At 33.3% G+C, this 16,519-nt stretch overlaps 1 protein-coding gene across 1 annotated transcript; it reads right to left on the minus strand.

The window, feature by feature from the left end:
• Positions 1–5,065: 5,065 nt before the first annotated feature.
• LOC126697122 (3-phosphoshikimate 1-carboxyvinyltransferase 2) lies at positions 5,066–11,568 on the minus strand. The gene is made up of 8 exons (XM_050393973.1): positions 10,974–11,568; positions 8,838–9,082; positions 8,340–8,493; positions 7,326–7,540; positions 7,136–7,253; positions 6,275–6,485; positions 5,595–5,656; positions 5,066–5,486 (listed from the first exon to the last, which is right to left on the minus strand). The coding sequence occupies exons 1-8, from the start codon at positions 11,310–11,312 to the stop codon at positions 5,268–5,270; spliced, it is 1,563 nt and encodes a 520-aa protein (XP_050249930.1). The 5' UTR covers positions 11,313–11,568; the 3' UTR covers positions 5,066–5,267.
• Between the last annotated feature and the right edge of the window lie 4,951 nt (positions 11,569–16,519).

Consider the following 16,519-nt stretch of genomic DNA (forward strand, 5'->3'; position numbering starts at 1 on the left):
ATAGCGTGAGAGTGAGATTTGTTGAAGCTAATTATGAAATGGGTTTTCGAGGTTTTTCCTTTACCGTTGGAAAGTAGTCTTAGAAAGGTAAGGGATTTGAGACCTTCTCAAATTTTTTTTGTTGTTTTTTCAGTGGATTTCGATTTGTTTATTTGATATAATTAACTTAATTTTGTAAATACTGCAACGATTAGTACCTAAAATAAGGATTTTTTTTTTTTTTTGAAATGGTGGTGCCCCTTTGATCGTGATGCATCTAAATTTAGTATTGGTTTTAGTGAGAAATTCAAACCTGGAGATCTTACAGTACCAAGAAATGCTAATCTAATTTCAAAAAAAAAAAAAAAAATGCTAATCTGTCTTCTGCCCTTTAAATTTTTAATTACTATCAATTTGAAACGGAAAACTTCAACATCATATTAGTATCTTCCGTACGGTATACGCTGAATAATAACTAATGAATACCCCCATATGAACATATTGATATTATATGACAAATTAAAAAAAAAAAAAAAATTATATTTACTGGTCACACTATAATACCACTCATTATACAAAGATTATAAAAAAATAAAAAGAAATCAAAGTCTATTCATAGATTTCATTCTTCCAAAAAAGATTTTGAACAAAAATTTAAAATATAATTTTTTTTTTTTAACAAGCGTATACCAGGAGTCCTAAGTATTGGTTTTCTCATATTTAATTTTTTTGTTTATGCATTTTTTTTTTTTGGTTAGTTGTAGTCTTTTTTTTTCTTTTTCCTTTTTTTTTTTTTTAAGAATTGTTAGGGGCAGTCTTTATGTTTGGATAATATTTTGTGTAGATAGTGATTGAGACTAATTATGTTCAAAAGATAATCCTATCCAATCAAGCACATTTGATGGTGATAGACCAAAATATTTATTCTTATTAGGCCATTTGTTTGCTTCTATATCAATTTTTTTTTTTAAATACTAAGTATTTTAACACACGCATACGAGGAGAGGGAAAAAAGTCTTTAAAGAAACTGACAATGATGTATATTCAAAAGGGTCTAAATAATCTATGTGTTAATATCCCATATCAATACTAATTGATTGATTTGATTGGAAGAAAAAACAGATATTTTTTAAATATATATATTTTAAATATTGATAGGAAGTCCAAATTTTCAAAGTGAGGTTCTCCAAATAGGTCATATATATATATATATAATTTAAACTTTTCAATTTCATTTTCAACATTAATTTGTTAAAAAGAAGAAAAGAAAATAAATCAACACCGCGATGGAAAAGGCTTTCTGTTAGATGGGATATGGGACAAATATGTGATCATTTAATAATGAAAAATATTATATCCACAACATTTTTATAATACTTTTCATAACAAATTATAAATGGTAGGTTGTTACAGATTGCTATTGGTGAGCAAAATAGTAATTTTAATAGTAAGTTTAAGTGTTGTGAAAAATTTTGTGAGCTTATCATTTCTCTTTAAAATACGTGTTGCATTCATTGCATTGAAATATTAGATCGCAAAGCAAACCTGTTATGAAATGGATAGTTTCAATGATTTATAGAGAATTGATGTAGCCTTATAGCTTATGATGGGGGCAAGCCTTCTCATTCTGTTGAAAGGCATTTTTGGTTTTATCCTTTTCAACCTTAGCTTGCCCACAATACCATCCAAATTATTTCCATTGGAACAAAACTACAAACACTATGGCTATTTTTTTTTTCTTCTTCTTTTTTTGGGTTTCCTCTTGTTAGATTGTCTGTTTGTGTGTGTCATAGAGAGAGAGAGAGGTGGGAGTCATTGTTCTAGGAGACAGTCTCATGTGTGTGGGTGAGAGAGAGACAAGGTTCACATTTAAAGTCAGTTACTAGAATTGCAAAATAAACTTTTGATGAAAGCAAAAGGTAGCAAGGCACCATGTGGGTAGGTGTATGTGGAGATTATACTAGAATCACAAAGTCCAAACAATGTTTTCTTCTTCATCTTTATGGTTTTTTGATGTCCCAAAAAACGTTTTCTTCTTAGGTAAGTTAATTGCGTGACTCAAAAATGAAGGAAGAGTGATGTTGAAGAAAGTAAGAAATTGAATTTCGTGTCCCACATTCTCTAATCCCTACAACATGCCCATCATTAATGTAACACTATATAACACCCCTAGTTAGTATAGAGCCAAATATGTGATGGATCAAAGGTATTTTTACCTCACAAAGAACATACCTATAGTAAGATCTGGTGATCTTGACCATGAGGAAGTCAAGAGAGTTAACCATAATGATGACAACTTCCTTCATTTTAGTATTTTACCTTTGGTAGAGTTGACCAGTCATTACACGGAAGAAAAAAAAATCAGCAAAATTTATTTATATTTAATTAATAAGTATTAATAAACAAAAACTTGAATTGCAGAATTTATAGAAAATAAGTTACCTAACTTAGTTATGATTTATTTAAAGAAGATACAACCTAATTTAACCAATTCTTTTATTAGTGTTAGGTTGGGTTGCTTTATCCAAAAACATGTTGAATTCTAACTAAGGTACTATCAAGTTGTAACTATAAAACCCAAATTAAAAAGCATATGCATTAGAATGAATGCATGTCATAACATATCATATCATATCATATATTATATAAGCCAAGTGACTTCACTAAATTACAACATTTTTTTATAAATTATGGTTGTGTCAAATGGCTTTACTTATTAGTTCTTATCAATTTTTTTAGATAAAATAACAAAAATGTTTTAACAAAACATGCCTTATGCATCTAAGTTTTAGTTGATAGAGAAAATGACTTATTTGTTCTTATCAATTTCTTTAGATAAAGTAACAATAAGTGTTTTAACAAAACGTGCAACATACATTTAAGTTTCAGAAATTTAAATCCTATTCCAACAATGGTCTTTTCTTAGAATCTCTTTTGCACCCCATGCTTTTGTTTATTATTTTTTTCGAGTTGCAACTTAGGCATATGTATTTGTATTGGAAGGATATACATGTCCTATAGATTCATAAGAGTTGATATATTTGTATGATACTCTCTCTTTCTCTCTCAATGTTTCCCTAAAAAACTACTACTCTCATTAATTATTAAATTAATTTTTTAAATTAATTGTTAGAATATATTTCCTCCACTTAAGGGATAAAATTAACAATAGTTTAATTTATATAAAAATTTATCACTTAAATTATAAAAAATTTAAATTTTGTTCAATCTAAAAGTCTATTATAATTTTTTTTAACTTCAATCCCCAAGAAAAAAAAAATTCTAAACTGAAATACGGTTTTTTATTTTAATTTCTAAAAAATTTCTAAGCTGTTATGGAAAAAGAAAAAAAAAAATTGATGGTTTTTTATATTTTACATAAAAGTTGTATCAAAATTTTCTTTAAATTGTTTATTAATAATTGTCTTAAGGTACACGTTAACAAGACCCTAGAAACTAATATGGTTTAGTACTATTTGAATTTGTAAGTTTAAACTATAAAACCCAAATTAAAAAGCATATGTATTAGAATGAAGACATGTAATAAAATGAAATTACAAAAAATTATGTGAAAAATATAAAAGTACTACAAATTTTACTACTAAAAAAAACTTATAAAAAAAAAACTTATAAAACTAGTGTAACAGGAATATGATTTGAACACGTAAAAACAAATCAAAAAAAAAAAAAAAAAATCTAACACATTATGATAGTCTCAGATTTCCTTTTTGAGTCTCCAAATCCCAGTCACCGATTACTTCGTTGTTCATTTTGGACCATTTCGTTTTTAGAGTGAATGGATACAAGAACAAACAAATGGAAAATTAAATTTATCCACGGCTACCACCGTCCCCATGTGCAATCTGATCTGAGTAAATACAAGTACACACGTCTTTTTCTTTATTAAAATGGTCCTTAAAGTTGTAGGTTCAACAAAAAGATAAAAAAGAAAAGGTCCTTGGCTTACGAGTTAATGTAAGCTGGACCTGTCTAATAATTGATTTTATATAACTGCATGTGTTATACTATATTTAAATATACAAAATAAAGAAGGAATATCACACGCTTTCACGTTTAGTCTCATATGATAATATTATGGGTCCATTTGGATTGAGCTTATTTTTGTTGAAATTAAAAACACTGTAGCAAAATAATTTTTAAATGTGTGAATAGTGCCGTGAGACCCATTTTTAATGAAAAAGTTGCTGAAAAGTAGAATTTGTGGGTCCGTAAACAGTGCACGGATGCACTGTTCATGGTTGACTTGGTCAAATAGTGAGGGTGGAACAAAAAAAAAAAAAAGTCAGAAAACGCAAATGAAAAAACGCAGACGCCCACCCCTAACGCTCACTATATGTCCACAATGAAGTCTAAGCAGCCATAGTTTTTAGTATGGGATAAAATTACCCTTTTACATAGATAAATGTTACAAAATTTAGTTTATCCATGAGGAATTAACAAATATAGACGGCATTCTATAATTATTTCATACATACTAGTAATTATCTTATGCATCTAGAATAAATATCATCTCTCTCATAACACGCAAGTCTCATCTCATAACTATGTATAACTTGCCTATTATGAGAGTGATGAGGCATATACTCGTGAATAAGAAGTTGCCATGCAAATAAATGTCCTAATCTCACGATTCATTTTTTAATTGTTCTTTCCTATTTTCGCCCCCAGAGAAAAACTGTTTCTCCCCAATTTCCGCTAGCTAAGCTTCTTATTAATTTGGAGGCAGAGAAATTGACGTCTTGCCTTATTAAGTCTACATGATTAACCCCCACTTTAGTATCTGATTTTAAGTGAAATTATAGAAGGTTGTGCTGTGTTTTCAAGTGAAAAATAATGAAGTTTTCTTGACAGTGCAGCCCAACATTAAGGATGTTGCCATCGAAAGGGAAACAGCTCATAGTAGGAGGCGAATCTAGTGAGGCTGATGCCTTAATTGAAGTAAAAGCCATAGGTTCTGGCATTGATGCTAAAATATATGGCCCCTGTTTGATCTCTTGCCTTGATAACAAGGAACAAAAGAAAAATGTAAAAGATAATAAGAAGAATCATGTGAAGGTTTGCCCCAGAGAGAGAAGAGAGAGACTGCATTGAGTAGAAAATAAATTAGTCTTACAAACAATAAGCTCGACTTGCAATTACATATAATAAAAAACTATAAGGCAATATAGAAAGAAAAAAAAAAGTGTGGCCTGGCTACCTGCCGCTTTAGTTGCGGTGACAGGTCAGATGGATCTTATCTTTCACACATTTATATGTAAATGGCCTGTTCAATGCTTTGTAAACCTCTGGAGGACTTCAAAGTAGTCCGGGAATGTTTTCCGGGTGCAACCAGGGTCCTTGATGGTGACAGGAACATCTCCACAGGCAGCAAGTGAGAATGCCATGGCCATTCTGTGATCATCGTATGTGTCGATAGCTGTCACATTGAGATTTTCCGGTGGAGTGATCAAACAATAATCCGGCCCTTCTTCAACTGTTGCTCCAAGCTGAAATATGAAGCCCATATGTTAGTGAAAATAATACTAGAAAAATAAAAGAACAGGACAAAGAAAGCAGAGGGATTTTCAAATTTACACAAAGCCACATGAACTTACCTTCCTGAGTTCTGTGCAAATGGCAATCATCCGTTCTGTCTCTTTCACCCTCCAACTTGCCACTAGAAAAATAGGGAAACCAAGAGATTAAGGGATGTGTTTGGTATCAGCCATACATCCAAATTATACAGCTTCTTATGATGCACTAGCTTTCTCAGATGATTATATAATATCAAATTCTGGCTTCAGCAGAATAAGAAATAGTTCACAACTACTACCTACTACAAGCAAAGAGTCCATTGTTCTCTAGACTTGCCCCCTTTTTTATGTGAAGTTTCCATAAATGAATAGATCAATTTGTTAGATTTAAAGGTGAGGGCCCACCATATGGTGGCCATCTGTCATTATCAATGTGCCTGCATCAGGTTTATGACACAAGGTCCAAGAAATTAGGAGTTCCACTAATCTCAATAAGTACTCAACTTCACAGCCATTTTCTACAATAGAAGGGCCTAAATTATACACCTATTTTCCACATTGGAAAAGACTAAATGGAACCCCAAATGCTGATCACAGATTCATTGTTGATGTTCCCTGTGAAATTCATGAAGTACAGGGTAATGGGAAAATCCAAGGTTCTATGCATTTACCTTCATTACCACTTTAACAACCACAAGGCTAAATTTTTATTTTTATTTTTATTTTTTTGGTGTTCCATAAAAAAAAAAAAACCACCATACCGTCTCTTATAGCAGTTGGTCCATCAGCAAAAAGGGCAACTACAGCAAGAGTCATCGCAACATCTGGCATTTTGTTCATGTTGACATCAACAGCTCGCAAGTGTTTTCTTTTGGAAGAATCTCGAGGTGGTCCAGTGACTGTGACACTAGTCTCTGTCCAGGTAACTTTAGCACCCATCTTCTCAAGAACTTCTGCAAATTTTACGTCTCCCTTGATAAATGAAAAAATATGGTAAAATGTTAGTTGATTTGATCCATGCATGTGAAATATAAATAGACATGCAGCACAGAGTAGTCAAAGTAATCAAGGTTGTGGTATTAAATCTGGGAGACATTATGAATCAGTAAGAGCTTTACAAGCAACATTGCATTTCTTCACTTAAGTGATATTACTAAATCAGGCTTTTGCCAATTGTCTAGGATTCCCCACTCCTGGCCCTTAATGGCCATGGGAGTCAGAGCCATGTCTCAATCACAGAGTGGTTGATCATCTGAAAAGATCAGCTAAACACAATGGCATTTACTAGATCAACTACCCAATAATACACATACTCATCAAACAGCACATTTTAGCTAACTCCAGGATTTGGCTCCAAACTGTTCAGCAGGTTCACATGAGCCCAAATTAAGCACTAAATATTGGCATCTGTGATATGGGAGTCAGAGCCATGTCTCAATCACAGAGTGGTTGATCATCTGAAAAGATCAGCTAAAACAATGGCATGTACTAGATCAACTACCCAATAATACACATACTCATCAAACAGCACATTTTAGCTAACTTCAGGATTTGGCTCAAAACTGTTCAGCAGATTCACATGAACCCAAATTAAGCACTAAATATTGGCATCTGTGATTTACCTGCAAACTGCTTGTCCCACAGCCTTCAACGGTAACTGTCCCACCGGTGACTGCTGCACCAGCTAAGAAGTAACTAGCACTTGAAGCATCACCTTCAACATAAGCATTTCCAGGAGACCTAAAATATATTACTATTCTCAGTAAAACCTCATTTCACAATGTGCTGGAACTACATGTTAAAGAAACCTACTTGTACTTTTGACCTCCACGGATCAAGAACCGATCCCAGCTATCATTGTGTTCTACAGAGATCCCAAAGCGTTCCATCAGCTTCAAAGTCATCTCGACGTAAGGAACGGAAATCAATTTGTCAATGATTTCAATTTCAACATCTCCAAGAGCCAGAGGAGCAGCCATGACCAAAGCAGTCAAGTATTGACTACTAATTGACCCAGAGAGCTTCACCTGCAAACAAAGACACAAAGCATGAAGGATCATGTTGGCTTAATCTTTGCACACAACACCAAAACAAAGTAATCTGTTAGACATGCTGACAAAAAACTTAATGAAAGTGTAAGGAAGGATGAAATGAGAGACATTTTAATTTTTTCAGGAATGAAAATAGAACATGTACCAATCAAAAAAAAAAAATAGAACATGTACTACATTTCAAGGATGAAAAGAATACTTTTGCCTAATTTATTTCATCCCAAATGTTTTCCACAGCAATTGCGATTTGTAAATTATTACATTGATGGAATGTAACTGAAGCAAACATATTTGACACTTGAGAATTGAAATCCATAATCCATACACTTAAAATTTCCTTAAATCCTGGAAGATTCATTTAAAATTGCTAAATATGAACATTAGATGTCCAACAGCTTAAAATCAAACAAATGAATCGTCAACTTCAAGGGAGGAAAGACTTCACTCAGAAAGATCTCCAAGAAGAATTATGCCCCAACTCACTTGCCAGGTTACAAACCCAATTATTCATTCCTCTATAGAAAAGGTAAAATCACTAGTTGAAATCCCAGTGTAGTTATGCAGACTTAATCTTTCTGAACTCAGAATTGCATCACATTAAATTTATTGCTTCTCAAGGTTATATCTTCTCAAACGCAAAGATATCAATGCAAAAAAAGGAAATGGTGTTGTCTTCTCAAATATCTCACAAAGAGAGGGAAAAAAGGGAATGGGAAACTCAAATCAAACCACATTATACAGAACACTCGTGCAAAAAGATAATGCAGAACCTCACCTTACCCCCAGGAAGACCCCCCTTTCCAAATACACACACAGGAGGACATTTTGTGCCAAGAAAACAGTCGGCATCTGCACCAAGCTGCTTAAGACCATCAACTAAATCCCCAATTGGTCTCTCTCTCATTCGGGGCACCCCATCAAGTATGTAGCTGAAATATAATGAATGGTATAAAAGGGTCAGTCAGTGTAGGAAGTATAACAGTAATCGAGACAAAAGACCATTTCTTGTCTAAATATCCTTTTTTTTAATTGGTAAGTTACACAAACACACACACACACACACACTCAGTGGGTCTTGAACCCGTGACCTCACCCTCCATCCCAATATTATGGTAGAAGAAAGTGCCAATCGAACATATCTTGGACTTGGACTCAATCTGAATATCAAGGCTAAAGAGGAACAAAAAACAGTGTAGTATAAAGATAAGAGTCCTATTTTGTAATATCACAGCATTCCTTCTAGTGGGGCAGGAATTTCATAATTCAGACAGACCTTGAATTTCCACCAGCAGCGGTAACTGCAGCTGTCAATGGCCGCATTGCTGTTCCGGCATTTCCAAGGAAAAGTTGAACTTCATCCCTTGATTCTTTACCCACTGGAAAGAGACCACCACAGCCTTCCACAATTGCTCTTTTTATTGCCTTGTCTTCTTCCACATGTAGTCCTAGGGTTTTCAATGCACCAAGCATGTAATGAATATCTTCACTATCCAACAAGTTGTCTACAACAGTTGTTCCCTGAACAATAAATAAAAACAAAAATTAATGTATGCCAAATGACTGCACTTGATTATGATTTATGAATAAAAGCTAAACAAGTTCGTAATTTACAATCAATTTCTCTATCTAATGCGTTTCTTTTTCACCTAAACAGAGAAGTAAATGATCTAAACGAACACTACTTCAGATTTCAAAGGACATTTCATGCCATGTTCCTATATCTGGGAAAAACAAAGAAGGATATAAACCAATTTTTTTAAGGAAAAGGAATGAGGGAAGGCACATTAAGTGGCTGTTTGGAATAGAATTGAAAATGGACTGCTTGAAAAAGATGTTCCTAGAAAATAGAAGAATTTAGAAAGCTGTACTTGAAAAAAAACAGTTATAAACCACCCTCCAAAACACTATGACCCTTATCTTCCCATAAGTATGCTTCCTTTCCCACTAACTGCTCTTAGCCAATGTTCATGGCAAGCCCCTCATCAACGGCCCTCAACCATATTCATCATATCACAGAGGGTTCAAACCAACCTAAGAGACCTTCAATACATATTCAATCCATGGAGAATCATAAAAAAAAATCTTGAGGGATCATACTTTGATTCATAATCACTATCAAACTTTTGGGATAATAATTTATATCTCCTCTTTTTGATAGTCATATACAATTCACATATCCATATGAAACTGAAACCATGAGCCTTCATCTATTGTTCACACGGGAAGCATATGTCATTGGTCCAAAGGATATGCCATAAACTTAAAACTAAGCACATCAAATTTTTTGAGTTCTAAAACGACAAGGTGAACTCACCATTGAAGATGGAAAATAACTACATTAAGAACTTGAATCAGAGTTTAATTTTTTTTTCAAAATTTAAAGTAGAAATCATAATTCAGAAAGAGAGACACACCAATACACATCTATATCAAACTCATCAAAGCCAATCTCCTATATTTCTTTCTTTTTAATGACTCTTCTCAGCAAGCAAACAGATAATCAATTTAATTTTAATAATGAACACACATCACAGGCTACAACTACAATAATTTGGTTAGCAAAGCTAAAATGATCTACACTCCTCTGGAACCATCAATTCCAAAAATTAAGCTACATATTCTCTTTCCCCATTTCTCATAAACTAAGCCCAGCCTAAATATTAAGAATTTAACCAAAAAAATAACCCTCCAGAACTCTCTCATCTTTCCCTCACTCCTTTCCATATCCAAACAGAGAATTATTTAATTTCAAGCACAGCCCAGATACAAAGCAAACAACATATGCTATTCCCCCTCTCAACAACTCCATAAAAGTGTATAACCCAAGTACCAAAAATCATCTTCTTAATTTTTTGGTAACAAAGGCTAGCATTATAAACTCAAGAGTTCGATTACAGGACACGCTGTGTGTGTCATATTACATTCCCATAAAGTCTAAATATTAACAGTAGGGCTACATCAGAGTGGGGAATCAAAAACAACAAAATCTTGGGACTGTCTTACACCCCTTCTTGCAAGTGCATCAGCACACTTGCTTGCTTCTCTGTAACAGTGCTTAATTACTTCCTGCCCATAAAACTGCATTCTCCTTAGGTCCCTCAAATTAAAATTTTCTGATCCTAGTCCTTCAAATTTTCAAAATGTAACAATTTAGTCCCTCCATCAATTTTTCCGTAAGTGACTACCAGAATGCTGAGACCAAAATCAAACCAACCCCATATCTTAGGGACTAAAAATGCAAGTAAGAAATGGACGGAAAATAAACAAAGGTACTAAATTGTTACAAAACTGAATTGACCCCATATTTGAGGGACCAATCATGCAATTTACCCTACGGAAAACAGAAAAAATAGATTATAGTTCCCTGCATTTTTCCTACACTTTCTCAACAACCAAACATTGAATATACCTCAGATAGAGCAGCCAGAAGCAGAATCCGATTAGACAGTGACTTGGACCCCGGCAACGTGATAGTGCCGGAGATATCTTTGATGGGTTGCAACACGATCTCCGGTACCGTTGATGGCTTCTCAGCTGTGGCAACTGAAGCATAAACCCTAAATGTACCGACTTTATCGCTACCCACCACGCCCACATGCTTGTGATTCAAAGTCAAAGACTTTGATGAGCCCAAAAACTGTGACCTAAAAGAGAGTGAACTCAGAGATTTGGGTTTTTGGGTTTTGGGATTGCTGTGAAAGATTTGGGTGTTTTGAGCACCACTACAGATTTTGCTCACTTGAGCCATTTTTCTCTTTCTCTCTCTAAAACTAAAGCTTTCTCTCTTTTAAACTCTCTATTTTCTCAAATGGGTTTTGGTTTTGGTGGAATGGGTGTTTGTTGAATTGGACTGACTATGTGAGGGGAGAGTTCACCAAACCAAAAAGCACTGCTACCAGAAAATTTGAGAATGTAATTTGTTTTGTTTTGTGCTATGAGCGCTTGTACGTTGCGCTTGAAATGTTGTACAAATGTGGTTGTTGTATAATGTAATGTGGTTTTTTTCTTTTTTGGCTAAACAGATTGAGAAAGTATTTTAAGTGGGGGGTTGTTGGAAAACCGTACAGGTTGAGGTTGGTAGGGGTGGGGGTGGCTCCAATTTGCAGCGTCACTCTCTCTCACCAACCCCCCCTAATGGGACCCAACTTGCAACTTATAAGAAATTTTAGAAAATAAGAAATTAATAAATCAATTAAATAACCAACACCAATGAAATCCCAAATCTCAAAATTAAACCAATGAAAAATTGGGACGTCAGTTTGAAAAAGCTTGAATATGAGATCAGGATGTGCAAGCAACGGTGGTATTATAGTGATTATTTATACTACTATTTAAGGAGCTACACCTGTTTGGACCGAATTTTTTTAGTTCCAAGTATCTCTATTTTTCTACGTTTAAGTAGAAACAAAACTAAAGGATAATCTGGTAAAATAGACAAACAGAGCACTCCTAAAATTTGGGATTTTTTTCTTCACGTTCATCTTTTTATTCCCTAAAATTTAGCATTTTTTAGAAGTAGGCTCAATGTCAAACACTGCCAAATTCAAAAAAAACTGAAATTATTGCTAATCTATACTACTATTTAAGGGACTGTACCTGTTTGGAACGGATTTTTTTAGTTCCAAAGTATACCTATTTTCCTAGGTTTAAGTAGAGACAAAACTAAAGGATAATTTGGTAAAATAAACAAACAGAGCACTCCTAAAATTTGGGAATTTTTTCTTCACGTTCATCTTTTTATTCCCTAAACTTTAGCATTTTTTAGAAGTAGGCTCAATGTCAAACACTACCAAATTCAAAAAAAAACCAAAATTATTGCTAATCTATACTACTATTTAAGGGGCTGCACCTGTTTGGAACAGATTTTTTAGTTCCAAAGTACCCCTATTTTCCTAGGTTTAAGTAGAGACAAAACTAAAAGATAATTTGGAAAAATAGACAAACAGAGCACTCTTAAAATTAGGGATTTTTTTTTTTTCACGTTAATCTTTTTATTCCCTAAAATTTAGCATTTTTTAGAAATAGGCTCAATGTCAAACACTACCAAATTATAAAAAAAATAAAAAATAAAATAAAATAAAAAACCGAAATTCTTGCTAATAATAACAAACATTCCACCAAAAACCCACTGCATCACATATAAAAGTTAAAAAAGAAAAAGAAAAAGGCTGTTCACCTCACCAGTATTCAAATGTCTGCTATATCCTATCCCAAAAAAAATAATAATAATAATTAAGGGTGCGTTTGAATCGGCTTCAAACCAATTCCAGAAATCAATTTCCGGAAAATCACTGCGTTTGGCTGTCACGGAAAATATTATTTTCCGGAAATTGATTTCCTGTTGACCGAAATTTTCACCTTGACCACGGAAATGAATTTCTGCCTTCATTTTCACTTCAATTCATTTCCGTGGCTTGCAAAACGCAGAGAGAGAGAGAGAGAAAAAATAGAGAACACAACACGAGAGCGAGAGAGAAAGAACAAAAAAAAAAAAACAATCGAAGAACACAACGATCCAACGAGCGAGATCACGAACCCCGATCCACGAACGAGATCGAAGCCAACGAGCGAGATCGAAGCCAACGAAGTGCGAGAGCTCCGATCGATCCAGCCACCCAGAGCTCCGATCGCGATCTCCGCTTCGATCTTCGCGCGAAGCGTCGATCTTCGCGCGATCGCGATGTGCCGATCGGAGAGATCGCGATCGCGCGAACGCGTCGATCGCGATCGCAATCGACGCATCGCGCCGCCGAGCGCGATCGCGCCGACCGCTCCGATCACGATCGCGCCGATCGCGATCTCATCACGATCGACGCATCGCGCCGCCGAGCGCGATCGCGAGCTCGCCTTCGTTTGTCCGGATTTGATGATTTTTTTTCTGGGTTTTGTTTGTGTTTTGATGAATAAATGATATTATATAATCGTTTGGTAACCAAGAAAATGTGAGAAAATGTGTTTTCTATGCTATTTTCAAGAACACAAACAAACATCAGAAAATATTTTCCGAAACATTTTTTGAAATGCAACCAAACACATGAAAACATTTTCCTTTCCGGAAAATATAATATTTTCCGGAAATACTTTTACACGAACCAAACACAGCCTAAAACTTCTCAGTTTCCCTCTCTTTTATCCTACTAATTCATTTATCCATTTCCCTCTCTTTCGCCTCCCACTAAACTCAGTAGTTATTATTTAAGATAACTACTAAAAACTGACCATTTATACTCATCATTTTTTTCAACAGAAAGTGCCAAAACTGATTAATTTGAAAAAAAGAGAAAAATGGTACTCCATAGTTAATCCACCCTCTCACAAATCACAATTAGGTAACTCTCTCTCCTCTTGCACTCTCTTCCTTTCAATTTCATTTTCAGGTTTTTTTTTTCTTTAGTCATTTTGATAAAATTTTCTTATAGTTATTTTTGGTTGATGCATTTTTCTTAAGGATATTTTTTATTGATGCATTTTGACAGGGAGAATTCAAAAAGACACATTTTGAAAGAGATTAAATGGTGCTCTACAATTAATCCACCCTCTCACAAATCACAATTAGGTAACTCTCTCTCCTCTTGCACTCTCTTCCTTTCAATTTCATTTTCAGGTTTTTTTTTTTTTTCTTTAGTCATTTTGATAAAATTTTCTTATAGTTATTAAAGTTGATGCATTTTTCTTAAGGATATATTTTATTGATGCATTTTGACAGGGAGAATTCAAAAAGACACATTTTGAAAGAGATTAAATGGTGCTCTACAATTAATCCACCCTCTCACAAATCACAATTAGGTAACTCTCTTTCCTCTCACGTTCTCTTACTTTTAATTTCATTTTTAGTTTTTTTTTTATATTTATTTCTTGAGTCATATTGATATAATTTTTTAAAGCTTTTTTTTTATTTTTTTTTTTTTTATGTATTTTGATAGAGAGAAGACGCATATTGAAAGAGATTATCATTGAGTGATTAGATTGATTGCGGAATAGTTGACGATGGTGATGAATCGGAGACACAATATTACATAAACCCTTATTAAAGAGCCCTTATGAATGCAAAGGAGTATGAGACATCTAATTTCTTATTTTTTTTATTTTTATATCTTCATCTATTGTTGTTGACTTATATTCTTTGTTGGATTTCGTGAGGAAAAAAAATTGTAATTCTTTTTTTTTATGAGTTTTTTTTTTTTTTTTTTTTAAATTTTCCAGCAAGTTGATCTAAAAGATTAAGAAGAACTAGCCTCTGAGCACTCTCAGAGGCTCTTCTATTTTTTGGGTAAGGGTTAATTTAGAGCATTTCTTATAATTTGGGATTACTACATTTTCCAATCACACAAAAAAAAAAAACCTAGGGGTGTGATGAGTATTATGTGTGGTGAAATAATTTTTCATCACACCCCTAGGTTTTTTTTTTTTGTGATTGGAAAATGTAGTAATCCCAAATTATAATAAATGCTCTAAATTAACCCTTACCCAAAAAATAGAAGAGTCGTTGATCACGCGCGTGAGCGCGTGCTCAGAGGCTAGTTGGACTTAAAGTGGTTTGGAATGAAGGTCCAAGTTTGAATATTGCAATTGAAGCATTTTGCTTGTAAGTCCAGATCTAACGGGTAGGATATCACTATAATAACGTTTGAGAAGCCATTTTAGTTGCTCCCTCCTGCCCTTTTGAATTTTTTAATAATTAATACAACTATTTAAAAAATAAAGTAGCCTCTGAGCACACGCGTGGCTCTTCTATTTTTTTGATAAGGGTTAATTTAGAGTATTTATTATAATTTGGGATTACTACATTTTCCAATAAAAAAAAAAAAAAAAAAAAAACCTAGGGGTGTGATGAAAAATTATTTCACCACACATAATACTCATCACACCCCTAGGTTTTTTTTTTTTTTTTTTTTTTTTTTTTTTGAAAATGTAGTAATCCCAAATTATAATAAATGCTCTAAATTAACCCTTACCCAAAAAATAGAAGAGCCTCTAAGAGTGCTCAGAGGCTAGTTTTTCTTAATCTTTTAGATCAACCTGCTGGAAATTAAAAAAAAAAAAAAAAAAAAAAAAACTCATAAAAAATAGAATTACAATTTTTTTTCCTCACGAAATCCAACAAAGAATATAAGTCAACAACAATAGATGAAGCTATAAAAAAAAAATAATAATAAGAAATTAGATGTCTCATACTCCTTTGCATTCATCGGGACTCTTTAATAAGGGCTTATGTAATATTGTGTCTCTGATTCATCACCATTGTCAAGTATTCCGCAATCAATCTAATCACTCAATGATAATCTCTTTCAATATGCGTCTTCTCTCTATCAAAATACATAAATAAAAAAATAAGCTTTAAAAAATTATACCAATATGACTCAAGAAATAAATATTAAAAATAAAACTAATTGTAGAGCGTGAGAGGAAAGAGAGTTACCTAATTGTGATTTGTGAGAGGGTGGATTAATTGTAGAGCACCATTTAATCTCTTTCAAAATGTGTCTTTTTGAATTCTTCCTGTCAAAATGCATCAATAAAAAATATCCTTAAGAAAAATGCATCAACTTTAATAACTATAAGAAAATTTTATCAAAATGACTAAAGAAAAAAAAAAAAACCTGAAAATGAAATTGAAAGGAAGAGAGTGCAAGAGGAGAGAGAGTTACCTAATTGTGATTTGTGAGAGGGTAGATTAATTGTAGAGCACCATTTAATCTCTTTCAAAATGTGTCTTTTTGAATTCTCCCTGTCAAAATGCATCAATAAAAAATATCCTTAAGAAAATTGCATCAACCAAAAATAACTATAAGAAAATTTTATCAAAATGACTAAAGAAAAAAAAAACCTGAAAATGAAATTGAAAGGAAGAGAGTGCAAGAGGAGAGGGAGTTACCTAATTGTGATTTGTGAGAGGGTGGATTAACTATGGAGTACCATTTTTCTCTTTTTTCAAATTAATCAGTTTTGGCACTT

The sequence above is a fragment of the Quercus robur genome, chromosome 8 (genome assembly GCF_932294415.1).
Source record: "Quercus robur chromosome 8, dhQueRobu3.1, whole genome shotgun sequence".
Taxonomy (NCBI): Eukaryota; Viridiplantae; Streptophyta; class Magnoliopsida; order Fagales; family Fagaceae; genus Quercus; species Quercus robur.